The following is a 22,858-nucleotide window of genomic DNA, read 5'->3' as shown; positions in this document are numbered from 1 at the left end:
CCTCACCGGGACTGAGGGAGACGTCATCGTGGAATTTGTTGATTAGCTGAAAACATCAAGTGAGGGAACAGTCCAAATCACTCTAGTTAGGTTTAACTTTCCAAAATAAAATTGACATTTTGCCACATAATGCTAAACTTTCATGGTACTGGCCGTTTGATATCAAAATTATTGGAATTGATCATGCATCATCACTAAATCGTTGTGATTTTCCTATAACACCACAATAGTCATAAAATTGATTTGCATGATGTGAGGAGGGAGAGGGTAGAAAAAAAAACTTTTTTTCTATCTCACACAGTTTCTCAACAATAATGATCATGGTTCTGCTCCCTCTCTGATGAGCTATGTTGCATGTATCACACTATGTCAGAATTCCACATTAGAGATGCTGAAGAAAACAAAACATGTCACTTATACTATGTCTCTAATGTGAAGACATCAGTTATTCATATTGAGAAAACATGTCATTGATGTGAAGATATTAGCAACTCTTGACTCGAAGACATGTCTCAAATATGATTCTTATCCGTGACTCTTGATTCAAAGACACGTCTGAGATATGACTCTTATTTTTCTTTCATGCGCGTCTCAAATACGACCATTATCAGTGATGCTTTTAGTTCAAATGTCACAAATATTTTGTCACCACCGACATATATATTAAAACGAGTCTCTAATAAGCATAAATCAGAGACATGTTATAAATCACACGTCTGTAATAACATAGGTCACAACACAGGTTCATAGCACACATCAAAGTTATCAATATTACCAAAGGTTCACAACACAAGCAGTACTGGTTCACATATACATGCAAATGAGGCAATGATACTAGTTCAAAATACATCACATCATTAGACTTATCTTGTTCGGCCCTTATTATCAGAGACTCATCTAGTTGTGAAGAGTCTTTGATGTGTCTATATATCAGAAACTCGTCTTGGTGAAACGTGTAACTGATAACATCCCCTATTATTAGTGACTCTTCTAGTTGGGATGAGTCTCTAATAAATTGTCATTAGTGAAGCATTTTGCTTCCTGTCCATGGACGGTGACTAATCAGTAACGCATTCACTCCGTCTCTAATCTTACATTAGTAACAAATTTTAATTTTGTGTCACTGTTAAGCTATCTCCTTTGTGCTATTTTGGTATAGGGTCGGTTGTTGGTTGTTAGCTCTCTATTGTTCCACCTTAACTACTCTTTGGTTTCTCCCCCATCCTCATGCTTTGAGGGCCTTGCGACACCTCTAGTAAAGCCATCACTTCCACTACCTAGGCCATGGCATTGTCGCTGGTCATCGGCTTCCCAGCCGGCTACAAAATAAGTTATTCTGTAGCCACCTCTATTTACCATAATTTTATATACTAATTTACCATAATGTCAATACATATTTACGATAGTTGGGTTACTATAACACATGGGAATATTTACCATAACGTTATAGTAAACCACTTAGTAAGGAGTTACTGTAAATCTCGTAAATTAACATAGTAATTGTCGTAACTCAAAGTGGCTACAGAATAAGTTATTCTGCAGCCAGCTATAGGATAGTAGTTCTATATATATATATATATATATATATATATATATATATATATATATATATATATATATATATATATATATATATATATATATATACTCTAAACACCTCCAATTGTTATTTCACATAGTACTGTTTGCCAATTTGATGCATAGCTGAATGAGTTGAAACCCTTTACTTTTTGTGTACTGGCATGAAGCTTGCTATCACCTCTCTTCTCCGCCGCCCATCAAGAAAATGGTGGTGCTATCGCCTCTGCAACTCCGGACAGTTGTGTGTTGTGCTCGTACTAGGCCAATTTCAACGAGTTCAATGTGAAATGACCAAACACCACACAAGCTCATCCTATACTTATAGCAAAGTTTTCCTAAGAAAAAAAAAGACTTGGTAGTTGGTACCCCTAGAATTGCACATGTCATCCTTAATTTAATTTGAGTAGTTTAGCAATGACACAAACGCAGAATTTTATTGGATCATTTCTTCATACACCAATTGCAAATTACATGAGTGAAAAATCAACTGGAGATCGAACGGCACCAAATTAAAACAGAAATTTCAATCATTTACTACTACTACACACTTAGATTCAAGTATGAAACACGAAGCATGCATCCAGAATGAAACCACCAAAGCAAGAGCACCACGGATGGCCGGCCAAGCAGCAGGCGGCGCACGTCATGTATGCATCCTCCTTAGAATTAGAATTGGTTGACCCTCCTGCAGTTGTGCCTGATCTCGCCGGCGGTCCCTGTGAGCGGCGAGATGTTGCCCATCTTCACCATGGACTTGGCGAAGTGGTCGAAGAAGAGGCCCTGGTCGGCGGCGTAGCGGTGGACGAGGTCCATGGTCTCGCGGCTCTGCGTGAGCAGGATCTCGTCGGAGCTGAGCAGCCCGTTCATGGCCAGGATGTTGTGGTAGTACAGGTTGTCGAACCGGAACTGGGTCGCCGGGTCCAGCGCGAACAGGTTCTGGTCGCCGCCCGACCGCGGGCACCGGCCCCGCAGCTCCGCCGCGTACGCCGGGTTTAGCGTCCGGTCCACCTGCCCGTTGTTGTTCTGCCCGTATAGCCGCTGCCGGAAGCTCACGCACCTCGAGTCGCCGATGGTGTGCCCTCCTGAGAGCGCGACGAGGTCGACGACGTCGAGGCCTTGGTTGGCGAACTTGCCGATGATGGTGGGGAGGGAGTCGTTGGGCGCAGGGATGAGGTTGTTAGAGCCGCTCAGGCTCGCCGTCAGCGAGTCCCTCCTCCCCAGTGGCACCTCCCAGCCGGGTCCGCCGGTCTGCAGTTCGGCGACGACCATCGGAGTAATAATTGTAAATAAATCGACAACGGTGGATAGACAACGATGCTGAACGACGCTGCAGTAATTAGTTCGTATTGGTGCGTACCAGGACGACGGAGTCCCTGGCGGCGACGGCGGCGATGTCGGCGCAGGAGACGGTGTGCGGGCAGGCGTGCTCCAGCGCGGCCTTGATCTCGTCGACGACCTCGAAGCCGCGGAGCGAGTCCTTGTTGGGGTTGGAGCGCTTCTCGGTGACGAACCTGCCGCTGCCGTCGGCGTCCAGCAGCACGGAGGCGTCGCAGCCCTGCACGAAGCAGTCGTGGAAGTGCAGCCGCAGCAGGGACGCCGCCATGCGCGGGTCCTCCGCGTGCGCCTTCGCCACGATGGAGCCCACGATGGCCTGCATCTGCGGGCACGCGTGGTCGTAGAAGTGCGGCTGCAGCGGCGGGAACCCCCCGCCCGGCACCGGGTGGCCCGAGCAGAGCACTGACGACAGCACGGCGAGCACTGCCACCGCGAGGCCGCCGCTGCTCCACTGCCGCCGTGCCATTATTAGCTACTCAAAACAACGTCCCGACCACTCTGCAGCTAGTTCACACTTGAAAACGTTGGTACTAGCTGCTTTGCTCGATCGAGTTGGTTTAACGAAGTGTGGAATGAGCACGTATTTATAGGACAAAACCACAAGCTTGAAAGGGAATGATGAGCATGATCGATCTGGTAAACTAATTTCATACTACTGACTAGTTATTGAGGATTGGGCCGGGGGAGCCGGTAATGCATGCATGGCTGGGTCTTTCCACCTCCTCCATTTAGCTTTTCGCAGGGTAAGTACAACCTAAACACTATGCTATGCATGCATGTTGAGCTCACCGGCTCGATCAGCTGGTACACGTACAGAACGGACAGCAGTAGGAGCTAGTGACGCGGCGCTGGCGCTTGTATAATGCTCGCATCTGCCTGCCCCCATCGCCGTGGCTTTGTCACCTAAAAGCCGCTAAAACAATATCTAGAACGTGCATGCTCGTTTTGCAGGGAGGATACATGGAGTTTATTTGCCGTTTGTCGTGAGCGCCGGCGGCCGACACATGTCGACGGTGTGTCGGTGTGTATATGATAAAAAAAGATATGATGCCAGTCCGTTTGTAATATAAAAAAGCAACATTTTATTTTATTTTATTTTCGTGCGTGTCTAGCTCGGGTCCTGGGGCACCCATTTTCTGTCCATTGGATGGAAATCCAACTGAGCAGCAGCCGTGGCGAGCTAGGATGACAGCATGCAGGCCGGTGCAAAGATCTGGCAAGACCTGGCCGGTCAGGGCCCAGCTACGTACAGTAATTCTTGAGTATCTTTCTAGACTAGACTAGAAATATCTAGCTTTTGGTCTTTAAAAAAAAGGTTGAATTGGAAACATAGTATTACATTCTTCGTGGATCGGAAAACTACCATTGCTATTCATGGAATTGGTGCCACTACAATTCTTTCTTTGTGCATCTGAAATATGCCAATTTTGTACGACATTCTAGATATAATTGGCTCACGTGCTCAATATGCGGAAGGCGCGAAGCTTTATTCATCAAAGCTACAGCAGAGTTTTCTAGTGTTTCGCATCTGCGCATCCCACTTGAAGCCTGCACCCGACACTACCAGAGACGGCTTCTTTGTCAAGTGTCCCAAACTTTGCCAAGTGCTTTTTATCGGACACTCGGCAAAGAGGCTGTTTGCCGAGTGCCAGATAGAAAGCACTCGGCAAACAACTGGCACTCGGCAAAGAGATGGTTTGCCGAGCGCTCGTGCCGAGTACTCGGCAAACAATAACACTCGGCAAAGGGGTGATTTGCCGAGTGTCAGGACGGCTCGGCACTCGCAAACCAGAACACTCGGCAAAGGGCCGCCTCCGTTAACGGCCGGCAGGCGCCGTTAATTCTTTGCCGAGTGTCTTATCCTGACACTCGGCAAATAGGCTTCTTTGTCGAGTGTTATTTTTTGACACTCGGTAAACCATATTTTTTTATTTTTGACCTCCAAACTTTTTCTGCAGTCCTCATACAATACCTGGTACTCCATGTTCCAATGTGGCACATTTCTCGAACTTTTTCTATATTTCTTTAATTTATTTCATTTAATTGAATTTTCTTAGATAATTCAAATTATAACTGCTAGTCATTCGAATAATGAAAAAAATGAATAGAAAAATGATATTCATGTTATTTAGTATAATATGAGGCCGTATCCAGGAATAGACCACCAATTTCGAACATCTTGTTCATGAAACATGACCACGAACTTGCGGTCGAGTTGTTTTTAAATTCTATAAAAAACAAACAAAGTCCGAAAATTATGAAACTTGTCAAGATGTCATGATATCATATGTGGAGGCTGTGATAAAAATTGAGAAGGTTTCGCGCAAGTTGTGACATACGATACTTGCAAACCAAAAAATCTCCGAAAAAGTTTCATGATTCCGTGAAGAGGCCGACGAGGCGGTAAGCATCGTACGTGACAAACTTGCGTGAAACCTCCTCAATTTTTTATCACAGCCTCCACATATGATATCTTGACATTTTGACAAGTTTCATGATTTTCGGACTTCATTTGCTTTTTATAGAATTTAAAAACAACTCGACCGCAAGTTCGTGGTCATGTTTCATGAATAAGATGTTCGAAATGTGGTCTGTTCCTGGATACGGCCTCACATTATACTAAATAACATGAATATCATTTTCCATTCATTTTTTTCATTATTCAAATGACTAGCAGTTATAATTTGAATTATCCAAGAAAATTCAATTAAATGAAATAAATTAAAGAAATATAGAAAAAGTCCGAGAAATGTGCCACATTGGAACATGGAGTACCAGGTATTGTATGAGAACTGCAGAAAAAGTTTGGAGGTCAAAAGTAAAAAAAAATACGGTTCGTCGAGTGTCAAAAAATGACACTCGGCAAAAGCCTCTTTGTCGAGTGTCAGGACGGCCGGCACTCGGCAAAGTTTTTTAAAAAAATTTTAAAAACCCCTCTTTGCCGAGTGCCAGCCCGGTTGATACTCGGCAAAGAATTTTAAAAAATTAAAAGATACTTTGCCGAGTGACAGATCGTGGCCACTCGGCAAAGAATTTTTTTAAAAAAAACTCTCTTTGCCGAGTGCCAGGCCAGGTGGCACTCGGCAAAGAAGTAAAAAAATATTTGCCGAGTGCCAGATCGGGGGCACTCGGCAAAGAGGGGATTTAACCCCGCTGGCTGGGCCGGCCCGCACACACGCACGCGCCAGCACCGCCGCTGCCCACGCCGCTCTCCCACGCCCGCCCATGCGCATGCGCCAGTGCCGCCACTGCACGCGCGCCCGCGCCGCCCCCCGCGCCGCGCCGCTGGATGAGGAGAGGAGGAAGAAGGAGGAAGAGAAGGAGGCCGCCGAAGCAATGGTGCCTTCACCCTCGCGCGCTCCTGCAGCGGCGCGGCCCTGCAGCAATGGCGACCCGCATCCAGCCATCTCGGTCGCCATTCTGCAGTGGTGAGCCCCTATGCCATCTCCGCCTGATGGATGTGGATGCATGAATAGATTAAGATGTCCTGGTTAGGGTGCCTTCGTGGACGCTAGTTATGGTGCATAGTTGTAAATCTGAGGTTTAGCAAGGATGGATTGTGGATGCATGGATTGATGTTTGTCATAAATTGATATAGCTTATGGAATATATTAGTAATAGGATACAGATCCTGAATTTATAATCCCTGATCCTTGCTTATCCTGATTACGTTGCTAGGTGTTCCTTACATAATCTTTTGTATGTCGGCCATCGTGCCGTTCATATATATGTGCATGTCGGTCATCGTGCCATTGATTTTCTTGCACGTTTTGGAAACCTCACCGTGCAGGGGAGGTGCTGCCGAAATTTTGTATTGACAGTTTTATGTTTTTTTTTTGAAGAGAAGAGCCCATCAGAGTGGAGCCGGAGTACCTCGGCGACCCCGATCGCCTTCCTTATCGCTGCAGGTCTGCCTGCACTGCGTCGCCTCGCCACTGCACCGACCCGCCACGGCCCCGCTAGACTAACTCCACCGCCACCCTAGGTATAACCCCTCTTTCCGTATCATGATCGTAGATCACGTAACCCAGTTAGGCGTCTCCCGTTCAAAAGAGATACGGTTGGAAATATGTAGATATTTCCATATCTAAAACCGTATCTGTTTTGAATTGTCCATGTTTTTTGGATAGCCCGCGGATGCGTAGGTGGGATTAGTTTCCATGGTCTGCTCCGATCCAAGACAGAGTTTCGGCATCATCTCCCTTTTGTTCTCCTGATACACACTCTCCCTAGCAGGACGTGTATTTGGAGAACAGCGGAGAGGTGCTGCCGAAATTCTGTCTCGGATAGGAGTAGAGCATGGAAACTAACCTCATCTACGGATCCTCGCCTAGGATTAGGACCTATCCTCACCTATTAGATAGTAGGAATGTCGTGAAGATACAATTGATGTTTATATTACTCGTCGCTATATATGTTAGAGGATGGAGGACCGTGAGTGGATGTACACGGGCCACACAAGTCAGGGTCAGGTCACCAATGAATGAATCGACAAGACCGATGCTTTCTTGGAATGGGCATTTGGCGTGGCTACTAAAGGAGCGAGTAAAATTTATTGTCCCTGCAGCAAATGTGCAAACAGGAAAAGACAAACGAAGAAGGTGATGGGGGAACATCTTTGGAAGAATGGATTTACAGTAGACTATACCCGGTGGGTCTACCATGGTGAAGCCGATCGTATGAGAGAGGAGGTGGTGAGACCACGCATCGAGGATTATGATGCTGATGCCGGGGTAGCAGACATGTTAAATGACTATCACGAGGCACAGTTCGCTGAAGGACGTACGGAGGAGGAGCCAGAGGCAACCACAAAGGCGTTCTACGGCATGTTTGCCGCGGCACAGAAACCCCTTCACGGCCAGACAAAGGTTTCTCAACTGGATGCCATTGGACGCATAATGGCGTTAAAGTCCAAGTATAGCCTGAGTCAAGACGCCTTCGATGGTATGTTGATAGTTATTGGCAGCCTGCTTCGAAGGGTCACCTTCTGCCAAAGAGCATGCACGAGTCACAGAAACTCCTTCGTGCACTTAAGATGTCGTATGAGTAGATACATGCTTGCCCGAAGGGGTGCGTCCTATTTAGGAAAGAATACGTGGAAGCAAAGTACTGTCCAAAGTGTAAATCCTCTAGGTTCCTGGAGGTAGATTCTGGTGATGACCAGAAGAGGCAGCTTGATATTCCCGTGACAATCCTACGGCACCTTCTGTTCATACCGAGGATCTAATGGCTATACATGACTGAGAAATCCGTGAAACAGATGACATGGCACAAAAATGGCAAACGATACAATCCTGACAGGATGGTACATGCATCCGATGGTGAAGCATGCACCCACTTTGATGGCATTCATCATAAGAAAGCTAAAGAGGCTCGTAATGTACGTGTTGCACTGGTAACAGATGAGTTCAATCCTTATGGAATGATGGCTACCCCATACACATGTTGGTCCGTGTTCGTTATCCCCCTCAATCCCCTCCCCCGGCGTATGCTTTCAACGACAGAACGTATTCTTGTCGTTGATAATTCATGAACAACCGGGGAATAATATGGGTGTGTTCATGGAGCTTGTGATTGATTAATTGGTCCATGCTTGGGAGGAAGGGGTATGGACATACGACCGAGCTACAAAGAAAAACTTCAAAATGCATGTTTGGTACCACTACTCCCTACATGACTTCCTGATGTATGGGATATTCTACGCCTGGTGTGTTCATGGGAAGTTCCCATGCCCAGTATGCAAGGAAGGTCTGAGGTTCATTTGGTTGCAGAAGGGTGGCAAGTATTCATCGTTCGACAAACATCGGCAATTCCTCCCTCTTGACCATGCATTCAGACGAGACATCACGAACTTTATGAAAGGTATCGTAGTGACAGACCCTGCACCACCGATAATGACTGGTGTCGCGGTTCATGAACAGATAGATGGTCTCGTGGTCAATCCAGAAGGTGGTTTTGTGGGATATGGAGAGCAACATATGTGGACTCATAAGTCAGGCTTGACTCGGCTCCCCTATTTTGATGACCTTCTCCTTCCACACAACATTGATGTAATGCACACTGAAAATAATGTCACCAAGGCACTTTGAGCAACAATCATGGACATTCCTGACAAGTCAAAGGACAACGTTAAGGCTAGAGTGGATCTGGCAACGTTATGCGATAGACCAAACCAACATATGAAGCCTCCTTGTCGTGTCAAGACATAGAGAAGGCCTAAGGCTAATTTTGTCTTGAGCAACCCCCAAAGGAGGGAAGTACTAGAATGGATCCAGACGTTAATGTTCCCTGATGGGTATGCAGCTAATCTGAGAAGGGGAGTGAACTTATCTACTATGCAAGTCTTAGGGATGAAGAGTCATGACTACCACATATGGATTGAGCGGCTTCTTCTAGTGATGGTTCGAGGCTATGTCCCTGAGCATGTCTAGCTAGTGCTGGTAGAGTTGAGCTATTTCTTTCGCCAGCTTTGTGCCAAGGAGTTATCTCGGACCATGATTGCTGACTTGGAAAGAATGGCACCTGTGTTGCTCTGTAAGTTGGAAAAGATCTTTCCACCCGACTTCTTCAATCTGATGCAGCACTTGATTTTGCATCTCCCGTATGAGGCACGAATGGGGGGCCCGTGCAGGGCCGTTGGTGTTATCCAATCGAGAGATGTCTAAAGGTTCTTCGAAAGAAATGTAGAAATAAATACAAAATCGAGGCTTCCATTGCAGAGGCATACATTCTGGAGGAGGTGGCAAACTTTACAATAACATACTATGGTGACAACCTCTCTAGCGTGCATAATCCACCCCCTCGTTACAATGCTGGCAAAAATGAATCGAACCTTAGCCTTTTTCGAGGGCAACTCGGAAGTGCAAGTGCATCGACCCCCAAGACCTTGAATCATGAAGAGTGGCACCATATCATGCTATACGTGTTGACCAACCTTGACAAAATGGCACCGAGGACCTTGATGGAGAAGTCGTCATGAGGGTGGGAGGAGGCAAGAAGCATGGGCGGTACTGGATTGGCGATGGTGCAATTGACTCGGCCGCTACTCCTAGTCTCTCCCAGATTCGAGCAAGAAGCACGAGCAGGAGCCCGGCCATACGACCTCGGCAGGACATTTCACACCACTAGGTGGAGGCACTCGAGGTTATTCCTGGTTTATTCGTCGTTCATTGGTTTTTTCATACCTTTCCTTTGCATTATTGTAACATTGGGGCGAATATATTGTAGGCCCAGCTGGAACAAGAGAGGAGGATATGGGAGTAGATGCAAGCGAAGATAGAGAGGGTGGAGACAGAGCAGGAGGCTGAGCGGGAGGCCGAGCAGCGGAGGATGGTGGAGATTCTTCAGTACATGCAAAGTCTTGGCGCCGCTACGGGTGTAGTTCCGCCACCTTCGCTATTCGCTCCACCTCCACCTCCTCAATATTCTACTCCTATGAGTATAAATGTTTTAGTTTGTATGTTCATGCTTACGGTCAAACCTAGTGTAGTATGAAAGTTTTATTCATGTATGGTATATATTTATCTTGTCTCACACATGCAATCTCTTCTTCTTTGTGCAGAATCAATCGGCGGCATCGAACGATCCTCATGCTTCAGCGAATCCTTCACCAAATCAGTAATGATACTTGTGGTTGTTAATGGTACTTCTATTTGCAATTGTGGTTGAAGATGATGGAGCACTTGGATTACTTGTGAACTTATTTGTGATATATTGTGAGACATGTGACGTTTGTGATATATATGTGACGTTTGTGATATATATGTGGTGTTGGTGATATATATGTGCTGTTGATGATATATATGTGATGTTGGTGATGTTTGTTATATATATCTTTTGTTTGTTTGGATGGGATGTAAAAAAACAAATAAAAAAGGTTGTTTTTGGTCACTTTGCCGAGTGCAATGGCCATGACACTCGGCAAAGTGACTACCTGGGAACATGCTTTGCCGAGTGCAATGACCATTGCACTCGACAAACATCACAGATTTGCCGAGTGCCATGGGCCAGGCACTCGGCAAAGGTCGCCTGTTTGCTGAGTGTCTTGTCGGTGGCACTCGGCACAGTGGCCACCTTTGCCGAGTGTCTAAGTCAACGGCGCTCGGAAAAGCGGGTACCTTTGCCGAGTGCTTGACCTTGACACTCGGCAAAGCCGCCGTCACGGTGGCGCTCGCCGTCACGGCCACTTTTCTTTGCCGAGTGTCGGATTGGCACTCGGCAAAGCATTTGCCGAGTGCCCGATAAAGTGCACTCGGCAAAGAGGTCTTTGCCGATAAACTGTTTACCGAGCGCTCTTCGCCTTCGGTAGTGCGAAGACATCAGCTGTGGTCATCTTCAGGACACATTCCTCTTGGAAGTGATTTTTTTCTAGCAAAATGACCAACTCCGGAAGAAAACTGCGCTACTAAGGATTAGATGAAACTTGCTTAATTATTTGATAACTTTATTTGCATATCGCTCTTTTTGCAGGAGTCACACAATTATCTATTCCGCGGTCTTGCAAATTGTACTTTACTAAGTTAAAAAGTCTAAGGGCTCATAACTTCGACCCTCCGAAAATACACGAGGGCGAAGCTAGTCAAAAAGCCTAGGGGCTCATAACTTCGAACCTCTGAAAATACGCAACGGCAAAGACAGACAAAAAGCCTATGGGCTCATAACTTTGATCCTCTGAAAATATGCGAGGACAAAGCCAGTCAAAAAGCCTAAGGGCTCATAACTTCTACCTTCCAAAGATACACGAGGGCAAAGCCAGTCAAAAATCCTAAGGGCACAAACCACTTCGACCAGGGAAGTTAAATGAAAAGCCTAAGGGCTCAACACTTCGACCCTCCAAAAATATACGAGGGCGAAGCTAAATAAAAAGCTTAATGGCTCAAAACTTCGACCCTCCAAAAATACGTGAGGGCGAAGCTAAATGAAAAGTCTAAGGTCTCAAGACTTGGACCCTTTAAAAATACGAGAGGGCGAAGCTAAAAGAAAAGCCTAAGAGATCAAGACTTCTACCCTCAAAAAATACGTGAGTGCAAAGCTAAATGAAAGGCCAAAGGACACAAGGCTTCGACCCTTCAAAAATACGCGAGAGCGAAGCTAAATGAAAAGAATAAGGCCTTAAGACTTCGAGCCTTCAAAAATACACGAGTGCGAAACTAAATGAAAAGCCTTAGGGCCCAGGACTTCAACACTCCAAAGATACGTGAGGACAAAGCTAAATAAAAATGTTTTCCCATTCTTTTTATGTGCAAATTCATCCATCATATGTGTCAAGACATTCATCCAAAACATCCATTCACCGTATGAGCCGAAAGGGCGCCTTAGCACCGTAAGGGCCCATGACATCGGCAAAAACATATTCAATGAGATCAACTAGTCAGTAGCCGCACATTGCCACATGCATCCTTTTCGACCTCTATGTACACAATGATATCAAAAGAACTCAGTAACTTTAGGTTTCCAAAAATTACTCAACCGAAGCATAATGGTAATAAAGGGTCCCCAAACAGAACGATCAAGAGCCGAAACACTCTATTTGCTTTTCACTTGCTCGAGCAGCGTCTGCAGAGATGTAAAGCAAGTATGTGCATGGAAAGATAACATTTTTGTTTATCTGCAGCGATTGTAAATTTGTCAGCGGACGAAGATAAATAAATTGTATATTATGCAGTTAACGGTGAGGAGTGATGGCTGGTGAGCGAAAGAATCATGCCTGGAAATTTCTGTCGTAGAAAGATGATTGTGAATCACCGGTCGAAAAGGTTGTCGTCTTTGGCAATTATATAGAATGAAAGATATATTTATTCTAGACCAGCCGCTTAGGCTAAGTGAAAGCTGCTCGGGGTGATCTTTGATTGAGCAACTAAATTATTCATTGTTAGCATTTCGGTCGCCTTGGTGACTTATTTCATGCAAAAAGCTAAAGGCTTTGCATTCTGATTCGGGAATGCAAAAGCTAAAGCGAGATTATAATGACATGGCACTTGAAGAAAAAATGTTTGGCATCGTAAGAAGGATGAACAGTACTTAAAAAAAAAGGGAAACGACCTGCAAAAGTACTGCCTTCGGTGCACCAGCGAAAACTGAGTGTTTTACTTTGATATTTAAATAATGTAAATATGATCGTATAACAAATGCAAACTTAGGATGTTTCGTTTATATATATACTGGAAAGAAGATAAACGTCAGTGCGTGCTGGCTCCCAATAAAAATGAGGCGGTTGGAAATGGCAACGCTACCGAATAGATGGTGTAGCATGGTTTCGCTTTGCGAGCATTCGTGGTATAATTACTGGAGGCAACCAAGGAAAAAATTCTGAATCTTTTTGCAATTTTGTGAATTCACTTGTGGAGATGAATCTTCAGTAGTCCGAAGTCTCCAAGTGCTTAAGAATGCCAGGGTTCCGAAGATTATGAAGATTAAAAACCAGCGTAGCAAATACTATAGCTTGATCCTTTCAGATTCTCTGGAGACCTAAACGTTCGAAATCTCGGACGACTTGAAGACTAAATGTACAACACAAGCAAAATGTGCATCAACATTTTGCAAAACTTTTTTCTAAATCATTTTGCAATCAGCACTATTCTCATCATGTAAGCTTTCGCCAACACCCCGGCGAGGGGGCTTCGCCGTCGCAACATTGACCAAGGGTTGGCGCCAAATTAATCTAAAAATGTTGAGGGGCTCATTTTGCGACCCTTCGCCTCCTCGCCTCAAGAGGTATAGGGGATGGTGCCAAATTAATCTAAAATGTTGAGGAGCTCATTTTGTGACCCTTCACCTCCTCGCCTCAATAGGTACGGGGTTAGCACCAAATTAATCTAAAAATGCCGAGGGGCTCATTTCGTGATCCTTCGCCTCCTCGCCTCAAAAGGTACGGGGTTTTAGCGCCAAATTAATCTAAAAATGCCAAGGGGCTCATTTCGCGACTCCTCGACTCAAAAGGTAAGCCAAATTAATCTAAAAATGCAAGGTTTCATTTTGTGACCCTTCTCCTCCTCACCTCAAGAGGTATGAGGGTTGGCACCAAATTAATCTAAAAACATTGAGGGGCTCATTTCGCGACCCTTTGCCTCTTCGCCTCAAAAGGTATGGGGGTGGACGCCAAACTATGGGGGTGCCAAACTAATCCAAAAGCGCTGAGGGTGACCCCTCACCTCCTCTCCTCAAAAGGTACGGGGGTTTGCACCAAACTAATCTAAAAGTGTCGAAGGGCACATTTCGTGATCCCATGTCCCCTTGCCTGAAAATGTACAGGGCTGACACCAAAGTAATCTCAAAAGGGTGAGGGTTTCTTTTAGTCACCTTTTGCACATTTTGCCCCAACAAAAAAGAAAAAGATAAGACTCCAAAATGGTCATGCTAGCACTAAAGCACTAGATCTCATCAGAGCACTCCCTCCAAGAATTCTATCACCGGCTCTCATTTTTGTTCCCCACTTCGCTATAAAGTTTAGCGAATCACTGTTCAAAGTCTCGTAACTCACTTTTCGAGGCCCCCGCCATCGACTTCGGTGTCACCACCAACACCTTTGCAAACATATCAATGAGCTGGTTTGCCCATTGACTTCGGCAACCAGTAACAGCGCCTTCACCCACTTTTTGATGAGGGGATTCAATGTCATCAACAACGGCTTCGCAAACGTGTTGGCAAGGGGCTATGTACACCACCGACTTTGACATCCATGACTACGCCTTCAATAAACATTTTGGCAGGCGGGAGGGGGTTTCGCCAATGATGTCAATGTCATCAGCAACACTTTCACCAACATTTCGGGGCGGAGGAGTTGACATCGACATCTTTGACAACTTCACTTTCGCTAATATTTTAGAGTGAAGCGGTCGTCATCGCCATCTTTGAAAGAATTTCTTACAAGCGCTGGCCAAGAGGGGTTGGCGCGGAGCGCATTGGACAAGCAATCCGCTCGAAGACAAAAGCTTTGCCTACCACCTGTGAATGAAGGCTTGAAGACATGTCATGATCATCTACAACTATTTCATCCACGTCAACTGCTTACAACTATATCAATGTCTTTGGTGAAGGCTAATTCACAAGGAGCAAGCAAGCCGCCAAGGACCGGGTCATGGAGGCACGAGCAAAGGTTGCATCAAAGAGCAACTGAAGACAAGTCAAAGACTAGCTAGAGACAAAGCAACCCTAGACTATCTATGTATAAATGAAAGTTATGTACCGACTCTCAGTTATAATTGGGCCACATTTTGTTGTATTTAGCTATTGGGTCTTGTACTTTTGATTAAAACTAAATAGCCAAGGGGTTACTGTTGGGGGGTGTATTATATGTTGGGCACCCCATTTCATAAGATAATATTTTGGGGCCATTTGTAGCCTTTAGTGGTATTTTTGTAAATACAAATCCCCACTAGGATCCAATTGTAGCCTGTAGTGCCGTTTTTTGTAAATATGAACCCCACCGGGGGCATAAAGAGAACCTCCTCTCCCACCTACCCTATAAAAGGGGAGAGGGACTTTTGGCTGGCTGATCACTCGCTTGCTTCCCACTCTTCTCTCCTTTGCACTCTTAATCTTGTTAGCTAAAACTAACAATAGTTACGTTCAGGCTCATTCTTTTGCACTCTAGACACCATATGTGGTTAACGAAAGATTAGACAATTATTAAAATGTTAGGATTGGAGCTTAGGCTAGTCAGAGGGCTGCTTTAGCACTTACTCTAAGGCATAAATCGCAATGACCTCCAAAATTTCATATAATACTCATTCTTACACAAATCTTTGAACGATCTAGATTTTTTGCATATCTATGTGTTAAGGTCATCCTAGACTCCAAATCACAACAATGGGAGTTATTATTGATACAATCTGGAAAGAATATCAAGAAGACAAGAACTAATGCAGTATAGCAAGATAGGAATAACCCATCTAATGTTGATCATTTGTTGATTAATTCAGTTTGATTCAGTCAATTTATGTTTAATTCTTGTACAATAAAGTGCGTTCTAGTAAACGTGAGACTCGCGCTCTATCTACGACGCGGTGTCGTTCATCCTTATCATTTCCCATTGAGTCGTGGAAGCTGTCATGTGTGCTCTTTTCTCGGTTGTGTGATGGCGAGACCAAGTCAGAGATTATGACGTGCACGACACCTGTCATCATAGTCACAAACCACGCGCTGCTTGTATATATTCCAATCAATAGTCGAGAACATTGTGTTGTTGTTGCGACACCAAATTCCTTTGTGTTTGTGTGTGTTCGTGTTCATCAGTTTGAGCTTGTCTTCCTTGGCTCCGACAAACATCGCCAGTGAGCAGCAGATGTCACCGTTGTTTGTCGCGTGCTCCATCAGCAACCGCTAGATCGTATGTGCCCCAAGACAAAGAGCTGGGCCATCGTCTCCATATGCCCTTGAGAGGAGCGTGTTTAAGAGGTGGCAGTGGTGATGAGGAATGATGTGGATGTAAACAGATGTAGGATATTATTGTAGTTGATTTTGGTTCGTGGTCGATGGTCAGGTCAAGGGCCTTTCTGGTTGTGCCTAGTAAAGGTCGAATTCCGTGTTGGTCAGCGCCATGTCTTATATAGTGGCTGTGTTTTGGTTTGATAAGTGGAGTTGGAGTGGTCCATGTCTTCTCAGTTCACACGTAACTTTTTTATTTTTGATTCGGGGAATAGAGGTTCATCCATCACAATCAGTGACAGGCAAACTTGGGTTCAACCCCCTGGGGGTTCACAAGGTCAACAAGCAAGACAATAGGAAGTGGACCAAGATAATTTGGGTGCTAAAGGAAATTATTTCAACCATTGAGATCATCAAAAAGGTTTGGGTCCAAAGGAGAAGTAGAGTCCACAAGAGCCCAGGAATTTGGAGAGGCTTACAAAGATCCATTTGTGTGTGGGCAAGGCCCGTGAGCTATACACATAGTTACCTGACTGTAGAGCTTGGTTGTTGTGAGGGCATACTGGTGACGTGCTGCAACAAGGACTAGTGGAAAGCGTGATATTTCTAATACCTCGGGGAAAATATAGTCATGTGGGAGTATGCATTCTCTAACTCAATTTATGTTTCTGCATTTTTACCTATTGCTTTTACTTCGTGTGTGCTTTAATTTTCTAGTCTAGCTTGCTAAGTTAGTTCCTAGGATTAGAACCAATGGGTGCAAAGCTCTTTTTGCCTTAAAGATAGCAACACTTAGAAAAACCTAGTGCACATCTAGACAAAATTTGTGTAGATTTTTGTAGGTCTGACTTTTGGGCCTTAGTTTTTAAGTGACTAAATTCATCCCTCCTCTTAGATGTCATGGTCCTTGCACCGAAGACACATGACTAGAATCAGTTTTTCCAGCCGCCTCTAGAATTAGGTTTTGACCACCTCTAAAAATAGGTTCTATAGTAGTGAATGTTTAGAATGAAGGGGCATCTAGATATTTAGGGAGTAAGAAAAGCATAGGCATCTCTTCACTTGGGGCATGTAGATTCCTTCTTGTATTTGCATTTGCATCTTCATCGTTCTCAAAATATAATAAACATAAATGATCTAAGCATCATGCATGCATGCAAGAACTTCAGATCAACTTGGATTTGTTAGAATTCTTAATTAGATAGTTTGTTTGGTCATGGTTTATGTCTAAATATAATTGCATTTGTGACACCCTTGTGAGTCACAACCCAAGCTCTGTATGAAAAGATTGTGCTGGATTCAGATGCAGGTTGCCTTTCCACTAATTATGAGAGAGTAGCACTAGTACATTTCTAACATCAACACCTCTCCTTTCATACTAAATGCACCTTCACTAAGAAATTTTATTTGTGTGCACTCACCTCCTAATCCGCATATATGCATACTTGAATTCTACAAAATTTTCACAATTACTTGTAAGCTAAAAGTCTTATCTCTGTTTTGAACAGAACTGCCACACCACTTCCTAACACCGGTCAATGGTTGCTTGCTTCTATTACTAAATGAAAAGCTCCCTTAGCTTGGTTGAGCTACTAAGAGCTCATGTTATTCTTCACCATTATCTGATGTTGTTTATCATGACACTACAAAGGGAACCCCCTTTTAGCACCGCATATATGTGTCCATTGTGTCAATTGGTCGTTTGCTTTGGACGATCACTTTGATTGCTACTATTCTTCCATATACAAGACCTTAGTGCCCTGCAGGTTGTCATCAAATACCTCAACATTCTCATCCAGCTTGAGCGCGCATAGAAATACTATATTTCCATTCGCTTTTGATTCAAATGGTTTGACATCTGGTTATTAGGGTAAAGTTAAATTTCCATTAAGGGCATGTGCCCCGTGCACACCACTATTAGACGCACATAGGAATGTGCACATCAAGAGATATATTGTGTCTCTCTCCTATTTTGCACGCATCACATGTACATCCAACAGTGATGTACATAGGGCACATGCTAATTAAGTGCAAAAACAATTGTGTTTGTCTTGTTAGTTCATTTGTCCTATCACCTAACTAGTATATAAGTTTTCTTACTCAAGTATATTTTCATGACTGCTGTTCAAGCTTACACAAATGAATATGATAGGCCCAACTGGGGACAGATAAGCTTTCTGTAGATATTTTAAGACCAACTCCTAGAGCTAGCGGCGGTTGCAATGACCTTAGACTCCTCGTCCCTATAAAACTACAATATTAGGGGTGATAGGGCTATTTTCTTGCTCCAACTTACCCCAAGTAATCCCTTTTCCGTGGCCACCAAAAACACTGTACCTTTCTCCCCTCAATGGAGTAGCATCTCCCCCATATAGCATAGGCCTCATAATAGTTTCTTTTTCTTCCCTGCTCATCGTGAGCCATGGCCGCCGCCTCCATTGTCTGGTGCCGTTGAGCTGAGCCTAGAGACATGACTCTGGTCCCGTCGAACATCGCCGGTCCATGCCTGTGTCAAACCGAGGATGAGCGATTGGACCGCGACATGTTGAGCTACTGAATCAAGCGTTGGTAAGCTACCCTCATCAAACAAGATCCTATGCCACCAGAATCGATGTCGAGGGCGGTGACCTCTATTGTTGGACAACACTACTAAAAAAAGATTTATAGCAACGTCCCCCCCCCCCCCTCCCCCCACCACTTTTTTTTTTAAGGAATGACTTTATATTGAGCCGTCCCTACAAATGATACCCAAACAAGCTGTCCCTATAAATCCATTTCTAGGGTCTGCTGGTGTTATCAGCCGCCCCTACAAATGGCTCGATTTGTTGGAGCGGCTCTATATCCAGTCGCCCTATAAATCGGATTTGTAGGGCAAATAGACGTCGAATAGTAAAAATTAAGCACTAAACTTAGAAATTTTTTTCAAACGACCTCGAATGAAAAAATGACCAAAATAAAAGTTGTAGATCTCAAAAAGTTATGAAACTTTGTTGTTTACAACTATTTTATTTGAAATCATTTACTCCTTCAAAATGCGGCTTGAAATTCATATTTGAAATTAACTCTGATTTCTTTTTTTAATCTCTGGTTAAAACTTGTAACTAGTCTTTCTCTTTCATATTAACTTCAAATTTGATGATTTTTTTTCCAAAAATTTTCTAAAATCATGCTCTATCAATTTATTGTGTTCTTACAACTATTATTTTGTCCATCTTTTCAAAAGACTGTGTTTTATCCATTTGAATTTTGAATTTAAAAAAATAGCAACTTCAAACGTCATTTTAAAATATTAAATGATTTCAGCTGAAAAAGTCATGAACATAATAATTGTAGAACTCATCAAGATCTACAACTTTTATTTTGGTCATTTCTTCATCCGACAAAGTGGTAGTAACATTGTTCATCAAATTTACATATCTCTAGGATATATAAATTTTTTAAACAATGTTACTACCACTATGTCAGATGACTCAATGACCAAAATAAAGTTGTAGATCTCGAAAAGTTATGGAACTTTGTAGTTGACAACTTTTTTATTTAAATTCATTTTGTCAAGAAAAACTACGTTTGAATTTTTCAAATTTTTAATTTGAATTTTTCAAATGACCTCGATGGAGAAACAAACAAAAAGTAAGATGTAGATCCCGAAAAGTTATAAAACTTTATAGTTGATAACTTTTTAATTTAAAATCATCTTGTCGAGGAAAACTACGTTTGAATTTTCAAAAAATTGAAATTTGAATTTTTAAACGACCTCGAATGGACAAATAGAAAAAACGAAAGTTGTAGATCTCAAAAAGTTATGAAACTTTGTGGTTGACAACTTTTTTATTTTAAATCATCTTGTCAAGAAAAACTACGTTTGAATTTCTCAAATTTGAAATTTAAATTTTGTAAATGACCTTGGTGGAGAAACTACCAAAATAAAAGTTGTAGATCTTCAAAAAGTTATGAAACTTTGTAGTTTACAGTTTTTTCATTTGAATTCGCTTAGGACCTCAAACAATCAGTTTAAACTCAGTTTAGAATAATACGTGGAAAACCAAAATCCAATATAGATAGAGATGAGTGTGAGGTACAGTGGCAAAGGAGGGTACGCGCGAGGGGTAGGTCACGGATTCGAATCGGGAAGCACTCGATTTTCACATGAAAAATGCCGTGACTTGCGGCTTCGACGGAGCGGGCGGGGTGGCTGACCGGTGAGGACCTCCCTGGATTAAAAAAATCCTACTTTTTTTTGCCCTAGATACATGTATTTTTGAAAGCGGATTTGTAGGGACGGACGGTTTCCCTATAAATCCACGATTTATAGCAATAGGATAGTAGGGGAGGTTGATCAAACGGTCCTGTAAACCCATTTGAGCCGCTCCTACGACTCTTTAGTGCAGTAGTGCAAGATCGGATGATTATGCTCTCTACTTGTAGCTGCGTCATCGGGAATCAAGGACTTCCATGGAGGGCTCAAAGGAGAGGTGCAGCTAGCAAGTGAAGGGAAGCAATGCTAATTAACGAGGACTGAGGAGGGGTGTCCAACGGTCTAACAGCCAGCATATGCGGGCTGGATCTCCTTGCAACATTGGCTATCCTGAGAACTTCTCGTCATGGGTCGATCATCTTCAACTTGTCTTTATTTCTCATCGCCTTTACTATGACTAGCGATGGTTAATTTGTTTGGGTTTTTGTGTTGCTCCTGAATCTGAGTGTTACCAGAATTTTCCTAGGTTATACTGCTGTTTTTCTGTAAGCGAACGCTAGACCAATTGGTCTGGCTAAGCGCTTTGCATCCTGCTAGCCAGAGTTTGAACCTCCTAGGGAGCAGATTTGTTGGTCGGAGGAGGCGTAATTTTTCTGCACATTGAAAAAAAATCCCCTCATTTGTCCCACGCCAAAGCACAGGTCTAAGGCCAGCCCAGTCTCACGGGAGCTACGGTGATACTGTGTATGGGTGGGGACAAAGGTTCGGGGGTTTTCTCAACTTGCGCGAGAAGATCTTCTCTTTAAACACAATGCCCGGAGCTATCTTATCCTGCGGATCAAGTTTTTTTTTTTTATATACTGCTGCTTTTCTGTAGGTTGAGATTGTTGAGGGAAACATTTTTAAACAGAAACATAACTTGAGCCTAGTGTGCCTGTAACTGTAACTGAACTGTAATCCCCAGGCAAGTGAATTTTATTTGAACACGAACAGAGCATTGTAGCACAGCTTATACTATTCGTAACGAGAGTACAAGACAGTTCCAAAAGTTGACGGTGTAGAATGGCTGAAATATTCGGGAGCAGAGCTGTCGAGAACCCAGTGTGGCTGTGTGGGCCGGGAGGGGACGCCCGTCGAGCGTCGATAGTGTTTTTCTTCTTCTTTTGAAGCGGGACCTCAGTTGCACGTGAAGCAAGGCGACAACCAAATACAGCAGCCAGCAGCTTTGCGCAATCTTGTCCATATCCATGGAGCCATCTCTCACACCGGGCGGCACAACCGCACAACCATGCTATATCTTCTCCTCTTCCTCAGCCGTCCGTCTCCATCGTCAAGGGGCCGGAGCACCGGAGCAGCTAGGGGATACGGCGGCGCCGGCAATGGCAGCGACCAGAGCATCACCTTTGCTTCTCTTGCTGCTCATCATCCAGCTAAACATGCTCTTCCACCTCCCCGACTCCTCCTCCTTCATCACCGCCCTCGCGCAGCCAGCTGATGAGCAACAGCAGAACACCAAGCAGCATCGCCAGCCCGCGCTGGTGCAGCGGACGTGCAACTCCACGAGCTTCTACGACGTCTGTATCGCCGCGCTCGCCGCGGACCCGTCCAGCTCCACGGCCGACGTCCCGGGCCTCTGCGCCATCGCCGTCTCCGCCGCGGCCGCCAACGCCTCCGGCACCGCGGCCTTCCTCGGCAACGCCAGCGACGCCGCGGCCACGCCCGAGGCGGACCGTGAGCTGCTCCGCACCTGCGCCGGCAAGTACGCCGCCGCGCGCGACGCGCTCCTGCAGGCGCGGGAGTCCCTCGCCGAGCAGGCCTACGACTACGCCTTCGTGCACGTCAGCGCCGCCGACGAGTACCCCGCCGTGTGCCGGACGCTGTTCCGGCGCCGCCAGCAGAAGCAGCGGGCGAGCAGGCCGTACCCGCCGGAGCTGGCCAAGAGGGAGGAGGCGCTGCGCCGCCTCTGCACCATCACCCTCGACATCATCTCCCTGCTGCAAAATCAGGAGCCCCAGTAATGTAATTGTCAGTCGGTTAGTGTCGATGTTCATGCATAAGGCCAGTCTCAATAGGGATTTCATAGAGTTTTATGTGCATTAAATATGCTGATATGACACTGTCTTAATGAAGAGAGAAGATAAAAGTTTCATGGGAGTAGAGAGAGTTTTATGGGGATAAAACTCTTCTGCACTATTTTCAAAATATAGATGTGTTGAAAACTAGGAGATGAAACCTCACTGAAACTGGCCTAAGAGTACGTAGTGAAATGGACCAATGATCATTGATCAAGCATGCATGTCGTGAGTCGTGCTCGTGCAATGCAGTGCCGACACGAATACGACATGAATAGCTGTCCGCGGAATGAAAAAGGTTGCTCACGGA

General features: G+C 44.5%; 2 protein-coding genes across 2 annotated transcripts; one reads left to right on the top strand and one right to left on the bottom strand.

The window, feature by feature from the left end:
- Nucleotides 1-2,167: 2,167 nt before the first annotated feature.
- On the bottom strand, nt 2,168-3,382 carry LOC136498031 (peroxidase 72-like). The gene is made up of 2 exons (XM_066493966.1): nt 2,939-3,382; nt 2,168-2,829 (listed from the first exon to the last, which is right to left on the bottom strand). The coding sequence occupies exons 1-2, from the start codon at nt 3,380-3,382 to the stop codon at nt 2,248-2,250; spliced, it is 1,026 nt and encodes a 341-aa protein (XP_066350063.1). The 3' UTR covers nt 2,168-2,247.
- An 18,385-nt stretch (nt 3,383-21,767) lies between these two features.
- Nucleotides 21,768-22,858, top strand: LOC136498520 (pectinesterase inhibitor 28-like). Its single transcript, XM_066494432.1, has one exon. The coding sequence runs from the start codon at nt 21,856-21,858 to the stop codon at nt 22,492-22,494; it is 639 nt and encodes a 212-aa protein (XP_066350529.1). The 5' UTR covers nt 21,768-21,855; the 3' UTR covers nt 22,495-22,858.

The sequence above is a fragment of the Miscanthus floridulus genome, chromosome 12, assembly GCF_019320115.1.
Source record: "Miscanthus floridulus cultivar M001 chromosome 12, ASM1932011v1, whole genome shotgun sequence".
NCBI lineage: Eukaryota > Viridiplantae > Streptophyta > Magnoliopsida > Poales > Poaceae > Miscanthus > Miscanthus floridulus.
Note: the sequence above shows the minus strand (reverse complement) of the source record. Positions and strands in the feature narration are given on the sequence as shown.